The following is an 18,042-nucleotide window of genomic DNA, read 5'->3' on the forward strand; positions in this document are numbered from 1 at the left end:
TGGTGGGTACCAGGCTTTCTTCAGGTATTGTGACAGGGCTCCTGGGGTGGTAAAGTTGGCACTGAATCTGTCAGCCAGTATGTTGGCTATACAGGAGGTACCACTGCACAATAACTCAGAAAATCAGGGTATTGCCTTGGAGGTTTTTGATATAGCTATAGAAGGCTTTGTGGTTGTTTTTGGTGTCAGCTGCAATTCTGCCTTCATAGCTGGCTTTAGATGATTTGATAAGGGATCTCAGCTTTTTGTTGAGACTGATAAGGGAATTTTTCCAGTCTTGTGACTACATTTTTTCTGCACCAGTTTCTTCCTTCTGTTGTAGAGTTTATTGATGGCTGTGGACCACCAGATTGGCTTCCTTTTTTTTGGAGGAGAGCATCTTAGTCTTATTTGGTATGGCAAGGTCCATACATTTGTGTACGTGCTCGTACAGTGCATTGGTGTACGGCAGTCCATGCAGCTATTTTCCATTGGCATGGGTGCCAAGAAGTTAGCCACCTCTGTTTTTAGGAGCCCAAAGTCGGCTTTACAGAAGTTATTCAGGGTGGTCACCTTAGTGGGGGGTGTAAGGGAGATGGAGATTTCCGTGGTGATCAGTTTGTGGTTGGATTTAACCAGGGAAGAATTGACTATAGGTGTGGAGCAACGGTTTCTCATGTTGGTGATAACCAGGTCAAAGATGTTGCTTCCTCTAGTGGGGGTCAGAATGAGCTGGTATTGGAAGTGATAAATTCCAGAAAGCGTTGGGGCTGTACACTGATACTTGAATAGTTTTCCCAGTTGATGGAAGGGCAGTTGAAGTCACCCAGTATTTGGTTGGACCTTGATAGATTCCAGGGTGTTTTACGAACTTGGAGTGAGAGTCTAGGGACGTGTTTGGAGGTCTGTAGCAGGCTATGACTTGTATCACCGTCTTACCATGTGTTATTTGTACCGGAAGCATCTCTGATGCATTATGCTGGGCTACCAGTCTAGAGGTGTGCGTATCCTTTAAGAATATGGAGTTATCCCAGTTATCTTTTCCTTCTCCATCACACCACCACCATTTGCAATCTACATGAGGAAAAATTCTTTAAAGTCGACTTAGGGTATAAAATACCCATGCAAACAAACACTTCTAAGCAATAAGCAACAATCCTAAACCTTCTGGACTTTCTTGCATACTTGGGAGTCGGTACCAATGTCCTCCCACTGTCGCTTTGTAAACTGCTGTTCCAGTTTTGTTTCCCAATCTTTTCTAACCTCCTCCGATTGGTTCTTATAGTTACTGCACAATATTTTATATGCCTATATACCACTATATACCAATTATCTGCAATAGTGGCTTCTCTCGTAGAATTGGATAAAAGTCTACCAGACCAAGTCTTTCACTAAGGAGTCCTCATTCTCTTTCCCTATACTCGGATATCTATCCCTAGCAGGGAAGGCAGTCTCTAATCTGCAGTACAAACTTCTTAGCCTCATCCCACTCTTATTACCTTTCCCTATTTAGTTATCTGCACTCAATATATTGGTTCCTTTGTCAGCTTTTTCCAGTAGATTCCAACCTCTCTTGCCTATTTTCTGTACCTCTACTTGCAGTCATCCATATTGGCAAAATCTCCTTTTCCCATTTCCACACTGGCATAGTTCTTAAAATGTTTTCTGTAACTTTACAAATATAATATTCTGCATAGTTGCTGTCATTCTTCTTAAGGATATGCATCTAAAATCCCACTCTCTCTTACTATTGCTTGAACTCCCACTCCCACAAACACTTCACTTTTCACTTTGAATTATAACCTTCTGTTGGAGTTATGTACATTAGCATTAACTGTATAGCTCTAAAATATTCCTGCAACTCAAGCAATCCTAAACCACTTTGTACTACTGGAAGAATCAGCTTAACCAACCTAATTCTTGACCGCTTCTCCTCCAAGAAAAATTCCTCAACTCTTTATTATTGTCTACATTTTCTCCTCTACTTGATAAAAATGCAATATCCATAAATAAGAGCTTCCCGGTTCTCAGCTTCTCTCTTTTTTGTTCGGTCTCTTCCCACATATCCTTAGCTATCACAAAAGAAGCCTTTTAATCCCTACTCCTAAACATTTAATTCTTATGTCCCCATCAATATGGGTATTGCTGAACAAATGTGTGTGTGCAGGTACATAGTTAGCTTCATGAAGTTTATATCCAGAATATTCTACAATGCGTTATCCTTTACTAGCCCCTCTAAACAATTACCATTACTTCTTAATCAAAGCTCTCTTTTCCTACCATACTTTTTAAACTCCATTTTCATTTAATCCCACACACCAGCTACGTATCCCTTCTAAAGAAAGTTCTATCTTCACTAATAACATTCAATTTCTACTACCCATTCCTTAAATTTAGCCCTTTTTAGCAGGTAGGTGGAAAAGTGCCAGTGTCAAATTTTTACTTCATTATCATGCATGTTTATATGTTTTTATCACAGCATGAACTGAAACAGCTTTGACACACACACCCCAATAACTTTCAATTAAACGCATATGCTTCTGTGAAATATAATTTATATCCAGTCTAGCCCAGTTACCGGACCCTGGGGAATAATATATAAATTCTGTCACTGTTCCTACTATTGAATTTACATCTTCCATACCAAATATTTTCATAAATTTCTTCAGAAATCTACCCGCTTTTGTTATACTTTCCTTCTAGGTCCCCTATACATTCTCACTATTAAAAATAAAGTTCAATTCCCTACCAATAAGTAATATTCCCTGCTGAAAGCGGATTATTTCTCCAAAAATGTTCTCAAATTCCATAACAAACAGTTTTTGGTGGAACATAAATGCATGCCAGTGTATTTTTCCCCAATATTCTGCTGAATATCCATCCTGAAATCCTTTGTCAAATTCACATGCTCATTTCTTTAAAATGAGTCTCCTGCAGTACTGCTATTTGTGCTCTGCACTTCTTAATATACTTTTATCTACACCTGCAAGGCCATTTACATTCCAAGATCATATAGACAGAGCAACCAAGATAAAAATCTATTGCACCCACTATTGTGTGTGACATTTTTTAATATGCATTTCCAACTTTTGTCTTATGTGGACACGCTGTTTGGCAAAGTGATGTTTAATACATTTGTTTCTTCTTGTTACAGTTTGACTTTATGTCACATTTTCAAGACTTTTTGCTTTAACGAAAACCCACAATCAAAAACACAAAATATATTTTCAGAACATCTCTTAACCTATTAACAAACAAAGGCAAAACTATGTATATTCTCAACAAATGACATTTAATCCTCCAGATATGAACAACTGCTCCAAACTAACAGATGTACCCACTGGTATTACCCAATCTAAAATTAAGGTTACCCATGCTAAAGCGCACGTTAGAGCCCATATTCCCACTCACACTGATTTGTCTGCTATTTTCATACCTCTATCTCCTGTCCCAGATGGGGAAAACAGCTTGCATGGTTTCAGAAAGCAATAACTTTTAGCCCAAACAAAATGTGCTCCTTTAAATAAAACTAAATTGTGCAATGTTCAATTAAATGCATAAAGCATTCAGGTTGCTCGGTACATTACTCTTACTAACTTCCCATAATTTCAGTCTTTATTTTCCACATGCCAGCTTGTCATCGTATCGTTAAATTTTGCATTTCCCTCAGCAAAGAGTGCTCGGAACTCTCAAGATTAATCATTTTCACCTGCAGACAGATCCTCTCCATGTAAAAGTAGTCGGCAATGAGAAACAAAACAGTTAACATTTTTGCAGATGAATGAAGGAATCTTTCTAAATTTCACTCAGAACACAATGTACAGAATTTCCTTGACCATCTGCATGCAACTGCAGACTTGCAGTCTCCCACAGAGCATCTGCTAAGCTAATATTTTTGCAGATGCAATAAACTTAGAATTTTTCATGAGTCTTTCATCATTTTGTCATCTTTCAAGCATATTTGCTTACAAAGTGTTTATAGCTCAAGTCAAATACATTAATCTAGCCATCTGCCATTGCAAAAACAAGGAAAAGTATCTTATTTCTACTTACAATAATAAGTACACCTTTACACCCCACCACAACAGTCCAAGCAGCCCATAAGACAGAACAATAAACCAAACATACTAGTCATTGGCTACTCAATAGTGAGAGACACACTGATGTCCCCCTCACCAGGATCAACAATGAGAAGGTCACAATCAGCTGCCTGTCAGGTGTTAGAATATGCCACATCACGGACGCACCTTAAATCTCTCCACAACAGGTACAAGTATGACTCTTGTCATTGTCCATGTTGGTGTGAATGACTTGAGACACACCTCCTTGGAGTATATGAAGAGAGACACGATTGAGCTGTCAGAGTATGTGTTCCAGACAGGTATGACCCTAGCCCTAAAGCAGTATCCTATCTTCACCAAGAAGCATACCACAATACCAACAAAAAATATAACTGACTTCAACAATTGGCTTAGTTTCTGGTGTCTTTCCAAGGGGATCCAATAACTGTCTGCCTGGGATGACACAGGTTTACAGGTTGGTACTAGGCCATCGGCCCTAAGGCCTATACAAGCCTAGCCATAACAATTTCCTGGCTATTTCTTCCCACAGTATTTACATTCCTAGACCACTGTCTTGCAGGGCGACTGACATGATCCCCGGGGTGAATTTCCTATCCAATCATCAAAGGTTCTTGGTTGACAGGCCTTGATGCTTTGCCAGGGATGGCCTCCACCTTTCACTCCTGGGGTTCCAGATCTTGGCCAAGGCTCTTGCTTTCCCATTGTGCATTTTTAGGCTATGTCCCAAAGACAAATCTTCCAACATAAAAGATCTGTCAAAAAGCAAATTGAAGGTCATGCTGCTCAGTGCTAGCAGCCTTATCCTGAAAATGCACTCAGTGGAGGCTCTCCTCACACTAAAAGATGCCGATGTCTGTGCAGTCACAGAAACTTGGTTCAGGGCTGCGGAGAGCTCCCCTGCCTTACCAGTCTATACCTCATTACACACTTTCAGACCCCAAAACGAGGTTGGAAATACTAAGGGTGGTGAAGTCTCTATCTTCATTAAGGAGAGGCACATCTCCAGACTGGTTTACCATCATGGAGCAATGGAATTACTCCAGGTGCAACTGACAGTTGGCAAGACACCCATCCAAGTTATAGCCAGCTATAGACCCCCCCCCACATGACTCAGGGCACCCACTCCTCCTACCTGGATCTACTTGACTACATCAAGATACCCCTAACACCCTGATCTTTGAGGACTTCCAACTACCCCACCATAGACTGGGTGAACTATTCCTGCACTACTGCACTCACCCAATGATTCCTTGACTTCATCAATTTTAATGCACTAGACCAGATGGTCTCATCCCCCACAAGGGGAGATAACATACTGGACTTGGTTCTCACCAACATGGGAGACTACTGCACCACTCCCAGAGTATATTCTTCCCTGGTGAGATCAGATCATCGGTCTACCTCATTTGAAGTTTCTATACCACCCAACCCCCTCCCCAGCCGTAACCAGGCTAAAAAACTTCTCAAAAGCTGACTACACCCTCCTAAGAGAGGGTATCAGCAACTTCATATCACCAACCCCCTCAGAGGATGCAAACAACTATGCTGAACAGCACGCCAGTGCATTATACAAGCACCTGTACAACTGCATGGACTCCATACCTAACAGAACTAAAACCTGCTCCACAAGGAAACAAATCTATCTGGTGGACATCTTCTATAAACAGGTATTACAATAAATGGAAGAAACTGTTGAAGGGTAAAAAGGAACAAACTCCAAACTGGAAAAACTCCTTCCTCTGCCTCAACAAGCAAATTAGGTCACTAGTGAAAACTTCCACAGCCAATTTTGAATTGAAACTAGCCTCCAAAGCAAAGAGAAACTCAAGTCCTTCTTCAGTTATGTTTGGAACCTCCATTGCAAAGCCCAAGTTTGTTCCAAATTAGTACTTAAATTGTTCCAATTACACCGATCCTATTAACTTAGCCAACCTGCCGACAGAAAGGTTCAAAACAAACTTCTTCCCCCCATTGCCCCCAAAGGCACAGTAGACATCCCCGATACTTATCCCACATCTCCACTGATCAAGTGTTAAAGGCCCTATGCAAGGAAAAGAACAGTTTCCATAGGACCTGACAGAACTAGTTTTGCCATTAAGCATCCTATTCAACCAGCAGAGTGGAGAACTGCCACTGTCATCCCCTTGCACAAAGGTGGTGCCAATATTGACCTGGGAAACTATTGCCCCATTAGCTTGACAAGTCTTATCTGTAAAGCCATGGAGTGTATTACTATGGATCTCATAAACAAGGACATAGACAATCTCCAAGTGTTTGATCCCACCCAATTCGGATTTGTCAGAGGTTGATCTTGCCTACTGAACCTGGCTGACTTCTTTGAGACTGTCACCAAGGCCCTGGATGGGGGGAAAGTCAGTGCATACAGCTTACCCTGACTTGGCCAAGGCCTTTGACACAATCCCCCCACTAATCCACCCACTCGGGCATCATTGAAAAGCTAACACAACTTGGTGTTAATCCCCGTTTCATCAGATGGGTGGCCAAGTAGGTCACCAATAGGACCCACAAGGTCAAAATATGTGCCACCACCTCCGACAGCAGACCTATCTCTAGTGGTGTTCCCCAGGGATCTGTCCTGAGACCCCTACTATTTGGCATCAACTTCTCAGAGGTCCAGGCAAAGACAAAGGGCCATGGCTGGCCAGGTTTGCAGATGATTAAGTTGGGTGATGTCACTGACTCACCAAATGATATTAACATACTGCAAGAACGTCTCACAGCTACAAATAATTGGTGCCAAATTCATGGCCTTAAGTTAAAACGAAAAAAAAAATGTATCGTCATACCACTCAACAAAAACACGGCCCCTACTGATTACCTCATCAACAGCAACCCCCTAAGCACACAACCTGTGGTGAAAGACATGGGTACTCAGGTTGACAACAATCTCACATTCTGCCATCATGTGGTGGCGGCAGTGGTCAGAAAAGCCTTTTACTTGGTTCATCTCAGAGGTACTCCTCCCTCATTAGTCCTATAATTGAGTATAATGCTCCGTTTGGTATGTCTTTCTCCAAACACCTGCACCAAATGGAAAGGCCACAGAAATACCTCACAAAGAGAATCCATGGCCTCCAGTACCTGTCCTATCACTCTACTCGGTATCATACAGATTGCTCTGAGGTTATCTGTGTCTCACCTACAAGGTAATATTAGACCCTGCCCTACTAGAGATGCTACCTCTTCACACACTACCCACTCGATAGGCCTAAATCTAATATACAACACCAACAAATCCTGCTGGAGAGACAGGTATGTCGCCCAGAGGCTGCCTTGTCTCTATAACAGACTTCCCATACATGTCAAACAGGAGTACCTCACTGACCCTCTTCAAGTGCAACCTTGATGAGTGGATGGGAAACCACAAATTTGTCCCAGGGGTTCCACCTTTGTCCCTCATTGATAGGGACGACAAGTGCTGACTGAGGTTTCTTTTCTGGGGATAAACTCTTAGCTAGGCTTGTAAGGGCCCCAGAACCATTAGCCTAGTAACCTCTTATGATCCTATAATTATATTAACTTAAACTTGCTTCTGTCCAGCCTTTACTTTGTTATAGTGTAAAGCCTACATTTCTTCAACTAAGAAAAAGTGCTTAATTACTCCAGTATCCTTAAATGACTGATGTATGTTTAAAAGATTTCTCCTCACAATACCCCTGACTGCATACTATACAAAACTACTTTACAACCATACACAGTTTATATCACAGATTGTAATTAAGAACAAAAACACTGAACTTACAGTTACTACTTTTTTCTTTAGTGTCCTTCTAAACCTCGCCAACAAAGTGGGGTACATGCTTTACAGTCCACCCAGTTTAACAGTCAACAAAATTCTAGTCTCGCACTTTCTTATAAAGCCATATGTCACACATACAAATAATGCTTTAGTGTGGGAACAGAATCAACAGCCTTCTGGCATTTTCAGCATCAGGTGTTTATGTTACCTGTTGAGCCACTGACATGGAGAAGAAAATAAAACTTGATGGTATGTGCTACATTCTAAATTACCCGTCAGTAAAAGGTTATGTAGGACTATAAATTAAACCTTGGCTTTTTTTAGATACCAGTATTTACTTGAAATGTTTTACCAGTACTACATTGAACAGAAGGTACATGTTCAAGTAACAAAGTACCAAGAAAACAATTTGCCCTTCCACTTAAATGAAAAAGCTATTTAGTTTGTATGAGATTATGAAGAGAACCAGCAAAAAAGTGGTTTGAAAGCTCAATGATAATAATCAGCTAACTGAAAAGAGGTTTTGAATCTATAAAATATAATTTTGGAGTTCTTCACCTAAATGTTTAGAGGCCCAACTGCTTTAAAGCAGTAGCATATGCTACTAAATCTTTAAAGTATAAAGTTTACTACCGGTATTATGGTGGACAGGAGCAGATCTTGACACAGTGCCAACGTTGGGCAATAATAGGGCATTTCAGTTTGAAAATACTCTTACACTACTCTGTTCACTATTCATGCCTAATTTTTCTCATCCTCTAATTATATCTGTAGTCCAAATACTTAAGATTAAGATACTTAAGATTTTAAATACTTAGAATCATGTTGTACTTCTAGCTGTTAAAATTCAAATGTTTGGTATCTAAACTTTCCTAGTGAATACTGTCTCAGCTCTTACCTCATTTCGAAACTGCTGTATAACACTTGGCTATTTCTAATTTTGTGTTTATATTAGTAATTCTCTGATTTGCATTTTATGATTTGTGAAAATTGTACAGGTCTTATTTATTGTATTTGTTGTATCAGGAGCTTTTCCCCCAGGCCTCAAGTGGAAAATGGGCACTAACAGTCCAAGTCAGACTTTCCCAGTTTAAAAAAAAAAAAAGTCAATATATAAATAATATCAGCAACACACAGCATAGTGATAAATCTAAAATGACAAAAGTAGCATCTGAAAGCAAGCTGGCCACCAAAAATATATCACAAAACATTTTAATTCATAGATTCATAGACTCACAGATTGTTACTAGGCTAATGACCAAGGGGGCCTTTCTACGCCAAGCCAAGTTTTCCCAAAAGAATAATGATGTCCTGCATCCAAAACAGGACACTGAGGGCCAGGCATTTATAAGTGACCTCTGTCCCTAAAAAGAGAGTCATCTGGATTTGAACCCTGCTCACCTGTGCTCCGACCAGGATCTCACTGGTCTTGCACTCTGTGCCACAAAGTAAGGCAGTACATGTTACAAGAAATAAAATATAATTTCCAAACTTAAGGTAGGCAGCAATTTTCCAGCCTTTCTCTAAATATGGATTGTATAAGAAATCTAAATTATTGTATTCATAGGTTCATACTAGGCTATCTGCCCAAGGGCATTTACAAGCCTAGCCCATAGTTTTGTGGCTTACGCCACCCCTTTAGTATGGGGAACTATACCCATTATTTTGCTGTGCCTCTGTCGAGCAGTGACACTGAGGTAATCCCTGGGGTATATCTGCGATCTCCCATCCATTGGTCAAGATTTCTCTTGAACAAGGCCAGCGAGGTGCTCTGCCTCACATATACCGGGATTTTGTTCCACAGCATAGGGAGTCTTTGGGTGATGAATCTATCCCTCCAGCACGTCCTATTAATAGCCGTGTCGAGGTTTAAGTCTCCCGCCCTTGTGGCTCTGATGGATCTAGATTTTTGAGGTGAAGCATATTCATCAAATCTGGGTTTGACATGGCCTTGTATGTTAGGCAAAGGTTACCTCTGAGCAAGCGGTGGCGACTGAATAGAGCTGGAGTTCTTTCAGTCGGGCAGCATAGGACAGATTTTTGAGACCCTTTATCCTTTTGGTGAGGAACTTTTGTGGCCTCTCCAGCTGCTGCAAGTGTCGGGTCAGATACATTCCGAATGGGGCATTGTACTCAATCATTGGTCTGATGAGTGATGAGTAGAGGGAGACAATGACCTCCCTTGATCTAGATGAGAATCCCTTCATGATAAGGTGGGCAATGTAGAAGGTCTTCCTAACTACTTTAGCTACATGGGTGTCGAATGACAGACTATCAACCTGGGTCCCCAGGTCCCTGATAACTTCTTCTGTGCTCAGTGGATTGCCACCTATTTGGTAGCTAGGGGTAACCTTGTTTTTCCCGAAGGGTATGACTATGCATTTTTTGGCATTTAACTTTAGGCCATGGCTCTGGCACCAGTTATCCGTTTCTGTGAGACCCTTCTGAAGGATATCTGTGTCAGATGTGTTTTCTACTATGGCCCAGTTTGCAGTCATCTGCAAACTTTGTCAGCCATAACCCTCCTGTGTTTGCTTGTACTTGAGAAGTAGATGCCAAACAAGAGTGGGCCTAGGACTGAGCCCTGTGGGACACCACTTGTGACAGGCTTTGAGTCTGACATGGCGCCAGCAACTCTGACCCTGTGGGTTCTGTCACTCAGCCAGTTTGCAACCCATCTTGTGATGTATGGGTTAATATTTAAGCTGATGAGTTTTTCAATGATACCCGAGTGGGGTATTGTATCGAAGGCCTTCGCCAGATCGAGGTAGGCTGTATGGACTGCCTTTCCCTCATCAATGGCTTTGGTGACTGTTTCGAAAAAGTCAATCAAGTTTAAAAGGCATGATCTGCCTTTGACAAAGCCAAACTGGGTTGGATCCAAAGTCTGCAAATTCCCTATGTCTTTATTTATGAGGTCCATTATGATCCTCTCCATGGCTTTGCAGATAAGGCTTGTCAAGCTAATGGGCCGGTAATTTCCAGGGTCGGTGGAGGCACCGCCTTTGTGAAGAGGGACCACAGTTGCAGTGCACCACTCCTGGAGTGTATCCAGAGGTAAGGCTATGATTAAACAGCTGTCCTAGCTGTGGGTTTAATTCCTCATTGAGTTCGTGGAGCACACAGCCGGGGACACCATCAGGTCCCATGGATGCTGTGTTTTTGCTTTGGAGAGAGCAGTTCTCACTTGGGCGTTGGAGATGTTTGGGGGCTGCAATCATTTGGTATAGATATCTCTCCTTTTGGGGTGGGGAGAAGTTTACACTGAACCTGTCAGCCAGTATGTTGGCAATGTCCGTAGGATCAGTAATCTTCACATCATTTTGAACTAGTTCTGAGCATATCTGGGAGTTTCCTCCCAGGTTTCTAACATAGCTAAAGAAGGCCTTATGATTGTCTTTTGAGTCTTTAGCTATTTTTCTCTCAAAATTTGCTTTGGATGATTTTATGAGAGCTCTTAGTTTTATACTTATAGTGATCAAGGGTGTCTTACCTTTTAAGGATTTTGCTCTATCTTGTAGTAGCTTCCTCCTTTTGTTGTAGAGTTTGTTTATGGCTGGGGTCCACCAGACTGGACGCTTGCCTTTGGTACAGAGAGTCTTTGTTTTGCTTGGGATTGCCTTATCCATGCAGTCCTGCAGGTGCTGGTAGAAGGCATTTGTAAGTGATTCAGCGGCATGTGTACTGTTTTCCGCCGACTCGGGGGCCTTAAAGGAGACCACACTAGTCTTTAGAAGTGTGAAGTCGGCTTTCGAGAAGTTCTTTACTGTGGTCTTTTTTATTTCAGGTGGGGGGTGGGATGAGGACCTCCAGCGAGATTAGTTTGTGATCTGATCTCACCAGTGAGGGGTATACTTCCGGTGTTGAACATTGTGCTCCCATGTTCGTGATGATGAGGTCAAGTATGTTATCTCCTCTTGTGGGGATGGTAACTAGTTGTTCCATGGCATTTGAGTTTATGAATTCCAGGAACTTTTGGGCTAGGGTGTTTGGGCTTGAGTAGTGTTCCCAGTCTATATTAGGGTAGTTGAAGTCACCTAGTATGATGGTGTTTGGTGATACATTTATCCCTCTAGTGTTTTCAGGAAGGCCATGTGAGGTTCCTGAGTTTGTGAGGGTGGCCTGTACCATGCTACAATTTGCAGAGCAGTCTTGCCTATGGTTAATTGCACCTGGATGGTCTCCGATGCATCGTGCGTTGCAACCAGTCTTGAGGTGTGGGAGTCCTTGATGAATATGGATACACCCTCCTTTCTTGGTATTGTCCGGATTTTGGGGCGGAACGCATGATATGAGGTAAAACCTGATAGTGCTGGGGTGCTCTCAGGAGCCTTGAACCAGGTTTCTGTCACAGCACAGACATCGATGTTCTCCATACTGAGAAGGGCCTCGAGTGCGTGCATTTTGAGATTCAGACTTCTGGCATTGAGCAGCATTACCCTTAGTTTTTTTCCTTTTTGTGTTCTAGGGTGGTAGGTTTAGAATTTGAGCCTTGCCTAAAAAGGCACTATGGGGGTGGCAAGAGCCTTTGCCAATATCCGGAATCCCAGGGGTGACAGGTGCAAGCCGTCCCTTGCGAGAAGCAGCGTGGCTTGTCCAGCATGTCATCCCAGGCAGACAGACACTGGATCCCCTTTGAATGACACCAGTGTTTAAGCCAATTGTTAAAGCTGATCATCTTATCTCTGTATTGTGGCATCATTCTTGGTGAAGGTAGGATACTGCTCAAGGTCAGGGTCATACCTGCCTGGGCTACATAATCAGAGAGCTCCTCGATGTCTCTTTTCATGTAGTCCAAGGAGGTACATCTCAGGTCGTTTACACCAGCATGGACAATGACTGAGTCGTATTTGTACCTGCTGTTGAGAGACCTGAGTACTTGCTTTTGTGGCGGATTCTAGCGCCCGACAGGCAGCTTACTGTGACCTTCTCCTTACTCAGTCTGGTGAGCGGGACGTCAGTGTGTCTGACTATGGAGTCACCAATGACTAGTGTGTCTGGCATTTTGTTTGGCCTTAAGGGCTGTGGCTGTTTGACACTCTGACTGTGAGGTCTATGTGTTGCAGGTGATGTGTTCTGAGGTGGTGGTTGTTTGGGTGTCTGCTTTGGTGGCCTCTGCTGTTTTGGTAGATTTTTGATCAGAGCCTCCAGTATGTCTTTGTGTGTTTATGTGTATGATTTGAGGTTGTGATGGTACTATGTGAGACTGGGTCTATAGTGTGTGTGGTAACCTTCTCCTCCTGACTGGTCTTGCCAGTCCTATGTTGAGAGAGCTCAGCCTCCAGTTTGGCTGTATAGTTGCATCTCTCGCATGTATTTGTGTTTTGTGGGAGGAGGAGAGGGTTGTCTGTGTACATGAGGCAATTGTAACATTGCCTCAATATTCCCAGGTTCACCAGCTGAGCAGGAGAGGACACTAGCAACTGATCCCTCGACATGCTAGAATAGACAAAAAAAAAACTTTAAAGAAGATTCCGGGTACGGGGATGACCGAGAAATGGGGGTTTGCCTTTTTGGGGTACTATCTATGACAAGAGCACCGTATCAAGGTAATAAGTACTGTAGGAGCAAGTGCTAGGCTTAACAGATAGAGAAAAGTCTACTTGGAGTCAAGTAGAGATGATCTTTTTAGTTATAGTATACGCTGATTAGATCAGTAGTATAGTTCGAGGAAGGTAGCTTTAAGGGAAAATTTGAAGAGTGGAATTTAGGTAGCCCAAATAGTTTAAATCTGCTTAACCGGCTGCCCTAGTGTGCAACGGTAGCAGCTCAGCTAAATCGCATAAGCAGCGTTTAGCGTTTTTTATATCAGGGGGCTGAAAGAAGCTAGGAACTGGCCCAAAACGACCAATAAACTACAAGTTACTGGCTGAAACCTCACAAAACTGGACCAACAGGCAGCTCAATGCTTCCCACTCCCACTGGTAAGCAAGGGAACCTCCTCTGTTCCAAATTAGGTAAAGATTCAGTAACAGGAACTGCAAACAAAGCCCAGGGATCAGCAAGCTCTGAAACTGGACTATTCTAGCTTAGTAAGGCGGGAAAACAAGAGATATTTTTTTGTTTTTTTTTTTTTTTTTTCAGAAAACAAGCAGAAACAGATACAGTAAACACTTATAAATGCTATAAATCGGCTATCACAGCCTACACAAACAATTTGCAACAGTTACAGATTTTAAAAGTAACAAACTGAGAAACAAGTGCAAAAACAGAATAAATGCAGAAAAACAGTAACAATGTATCAGCAAGCAGGCGAAATACAGTTGCTAGATAAATAGAAGTGGAAAGCCACAAAAATTATACTTAAATCAGGTAAAGTCGCTTTTTTAGCTCTCTGAAGCTTGGATTACTCTGCTGGCCACCACGAGGATCTGTGCTGAGTAGGTACAACTACAGTTGTATTACAACTACAGTAGTAGTAGAACACATATTAGAGAAAAAAAAGCACAGATCTTTTCAAGACATTGCCACTGCCATTTCCCCCATTTTATAATGTGCACGTTAAATACTGCTTAAATCTTGGATTAAAGTAAAGATTTCTTCAATAATATGATTCTCTGTACATTTTCATTCACTGCCCCAAATATAAGCACCCATTGTACAGCTTTAAGTTGTTAAAAGAATGGAAAAAGCACAGAAAAACTAAAAGGTACATGCGCCATCCTTTATCAACACCAGTACTACTCCTGCTGTAAGGATTCATCCAAATTGAAATTTACTTCATATAAAAATCGATTTGCTACTAGAAAAGCTTTCATCAGTGCAGTAAATCAAAATGTGAAGTATATAATCATACACAAGGACAAAAGGGTATTTTATTTGCAGCACTTTGACATAAAAAGTGGGTATGTGAATCCTATTAACTAACACAATAGAGGATCTTATTCCACACATATTCTTACAAGTGTTAGACTAGCATACCTCTACACTACATCCTTGTGGGAAGACAAAACTCGTCAGCTAGCTCAGCAATGCAATGCTCAAGTTCTAAAAGTGAACACCATTTAGACCCCACAGGAAACAAACTGGTTGTAATAATCAACAATGGTGCTGGATGCTGTACAAGTCCTTCATGGTCAAGATGTGTGCTCACATCCAGAAAACACTACAAGAAGTCACACAGTTCAAAGATTACATATTCACTTCCGAGGGTCTGTTATAAGAGGAAAGAGAAACAAGAAGTCCACTTGGCCTGTCTGGCTATCTCAAAGACAAGTGGAGGAGGAATATTCCACCTTCTGTAAAACGCAGGGGGGATTCTGGTGATGGCTTTACTCAAGTAATGGCAAACGACAGTTCACCAGCTCATCAAGAATGTTAAAACCTACAACTCTGTGAATGCTTCTATAACAACCTCTAAATCTTTGGGTGTCTTAATTTAGTATGATGCCAATAACATACCAATACAACAAAGGACCCCAAACTGAAAAAAGAATCAATCAATGACAGCATGTAGACCCTATCCACCAGAGGGCTGCATGTGCCATTCTACATGTGTGGGGTTATCAAGAAAATCCTTGCTAAATTTCAGTTCACAAAATGTTCACAGATCACCAAGTTAAAGGTCAGAAATGTGAAGAAACGATATCCTAGCATAGGACTAACAAAACACCAATCAATAAAAGATATTAACCTAACATTTTACTTTAAGCATTAACAAATGTGAGAGAAGTTCTACCTGATATAAATAAATCAGACCAGACTTGCTGGTGCTCCTGGAAGAGGTCTTCCAATCCCAACTTCAGCAATTCTCCAATCTCCTTTTTTGCAGCTTCCCGCAGTTTACTGAAAGTTTCTTCTAGCTTTGAAGAATCAATGGGATCAGAAGTATAGACTACGGATAGCATGGTTTCAGTAAATTCTGACTTTAAGGTCACCTGCAGATGGTTCACCATCTTCTTAGCTGCCACAACAACAAGTACTATTTTACCTTCTTTGGTCAGCACCCTGCCAGAAGAAAGGATAAACTCTCTGTCTTCCACTTTTTCAACGCTAGAAGAAAATTTTTTTCCAAATGATGATAATGGAGAGGAAACATCAAAAGCAACAGTTTTATCACTTGGATTTATTATGTGGAATTTCTGTATGAACAGATGGGGTCGACTACGATGAGCAATGAATTCCTCACGGATTACCACACAGTCTCGAGAAGACTGAGATGCTGTAATCTGGATACAATGTACTGATCGAACTGCCCCATCCCTGAACCAAACACCTAGACTCCGAGACCCTGCATGCATACCTGCTGGCTTTAGGACCACTACTGGTACATAATCAGTCTCGTAAACAGAGGAAGATCCTAAAGAAGATATCCAAAGCCTGTTTAAGTCGATGTCAAGTAAAATATATCCATTACCAACTACTACTGGGCCCGACAGTCTTCCATGTGCTCCCACTGACTGAGATACGGCCACCTCCCCTCGATCAACAAGAGCATTCCACTGTTTTGTTTCAGTCTGAAGGCATGTACCAACTACACCTCCGGGTTCTCTAGACCTGGAAAGAAACTTAAATAAGCCATCTGAACTGATATACCAAAAAAAGATTAAAAATAAGGCAAACACTGCCAATATCCGTCGTGCCCAGTTACTGGACAGGATTCCTGGAAATCCCTTTAATCTTTGTTGGAGCCACATTCTTCAGGCGATCCTCTCTTACTTCAGAGGGTTTTTTCGCTCTCAGAAATTTCTGCACAGACTATCCTCTCATGTTACCCTAGAATCCTCTCCAGATTCTCCTTAGATCCAGTGACCCCAATTAACAGTATTATCAAGCTTCAGTCAACTATCAAGAGTCCTATAATCGGTTTCCACATTTCACGTACCCTCTTCTTTGCTTGCCCCATCTAACCACGTTACACTTTTCTTCTATGAGCAACACATTTGAAGTCTTATCTCCTAATCTCTCAGCGAAGTGCGTTTCCGGTTCGTGCCTCACTACTTCGTTCGGGTTTAACGTAGGTACAGTACTAACATGTGTCAGCCACCCACTGGCTTTTTTAAGACTGAGAATATTTCCATTCTTTCTCAATTCGCTAAGGGTTATTAACCGACAGTTCTGAACCCTTAGTATTATCTTCTCTCATCATTGTCACCTCTTTCTTTTCAACCATATCCTTATCGGCTCTATCGTACAATATATAAATACTGTTATAAACCTTTGACACTTTATTTAAACAAACTTGGCGAAAGCTCTCACTTCCCTGTCATTTGACTTCTTGTACTTGCCGAAAAATAAACCAAACCCGGAACTGTCGCGAAGAACTCATAATTTTACGGCAATTTTGCAGTCATACGGATTGTGGAAGTGAATTACACTTTTTATTCTACGTGTACTCAGAGTCATTGCATAAACTACGAGGTCGTCATTTAGCACGTGAATTTGGTAAACAAGAAGTGAGTCATTGTTTTAGTTTGAAAAACAGATTACGCAAAGATACACCAGCAATGACTTGCAAATGTGAAAAGAATCTGGTCATATTAAAAGAGAAAATGTAATATAAATACTTTTTAGAAGTATGACAGTAGAAAATAATGCATTATGGGTTGGTCAGATGCACGGTGGACCGTTCTAAATACTTTTAGTATCTTACATCATCCTACTGACTTGTCATTCGTGCCGCCACCGTCTCAAATAACCAAAGTAGGACACTTTTTTTCAGAAATGTGAGATATTTTGTGGACAAAATGTAGCAACGGACAATACAAAGAACAGAACTTTATTTTTTTTTGTCAAATATAATCTTATTCTTGTAGCATGTGAGTTGTTTAAGCTGTTTGCTATAACATGTAGGCGTTTCTGCTACAAGGTAACTATTAAAGACAACCGTCTGTGGAAATATTTTTTGTTCTAAAATCTCAGAACATTTGCCATATTTAGCCCCCCCCCCCCCAACTGGACTATGTATAAATTGCGGTTATAACTGCAGTATCGCTCAACTGTACAGATTTTCGCAGAATGTCCAGATTTTGGCCTCATACTTTTGGTCCGTTTTACAAAAAAATTTGATTTCTGGCAAATTAGTGGTAAAACATTAAATACTGGATTTAGAAAATAATGACAGACATTTGCGTTTCAGTCTTCATATCCTTCAAAACATTCACGCTAATACAAACCTGTTATTCTATCAACTTTCTAAGTTTGTAAGACCAATATTTTAAAATTGTCCTTATTTTTTGGGTTTTTGTCGCACATTTATTTATGGCTTTGTCCAGATTTCTT

General features: G+C 41.2%; 1 protein-coding gene across 6 annotated transcripts in view; it reads right to left on the reverse strand.

The window, feature by feature from the left end:
- KIAA2013 (KIAA2013 ortholog) overlaps positions 1–17,096 on the reverse strand; it is a 453,720-nt gene extending 436,624 nt beyond the window's left edge. For 3 of the 6 annotated variants that reach the window (XM_044063036.1, XR_006363653.1, XR_006363654.1), the window contains exon 1: positions 15,500–17,095. In XM_044063036.1, coding sequence (XP_043918971.1) covers positions 15,500–16,457 — 958 coding nt within the window. In that variant the 5' untranslated portion in view covers positions 16,458–17,095. Of the gene's footprint in view, positions 1–15,499 lie in introns of all 6 variants that reach the window. The other 3 variants (XM_044063035.1, XM_044063034.1, XM_044063037.1) reach the window with 2 other exon arrangements.
- Between the last annotated feature and the right edge of the window lie 946 nt (positions 17,097–18,042).

This window comes from Protopterus annectens, chromosome 2.part1 (genome assembly GCF_019279795.1).
Source record: "Protopterus annectens isolate FY-2018-M chromosome 2.part1, PAN1.0, whole genome shotgun sequence".
Classification (NCBI taxonomy): domain Eukaryota; kingdom Metazoa; phylum Chordata; order Ceratodontiformes; family Protopteridae; genus Protopterus; species Protopterus annectens.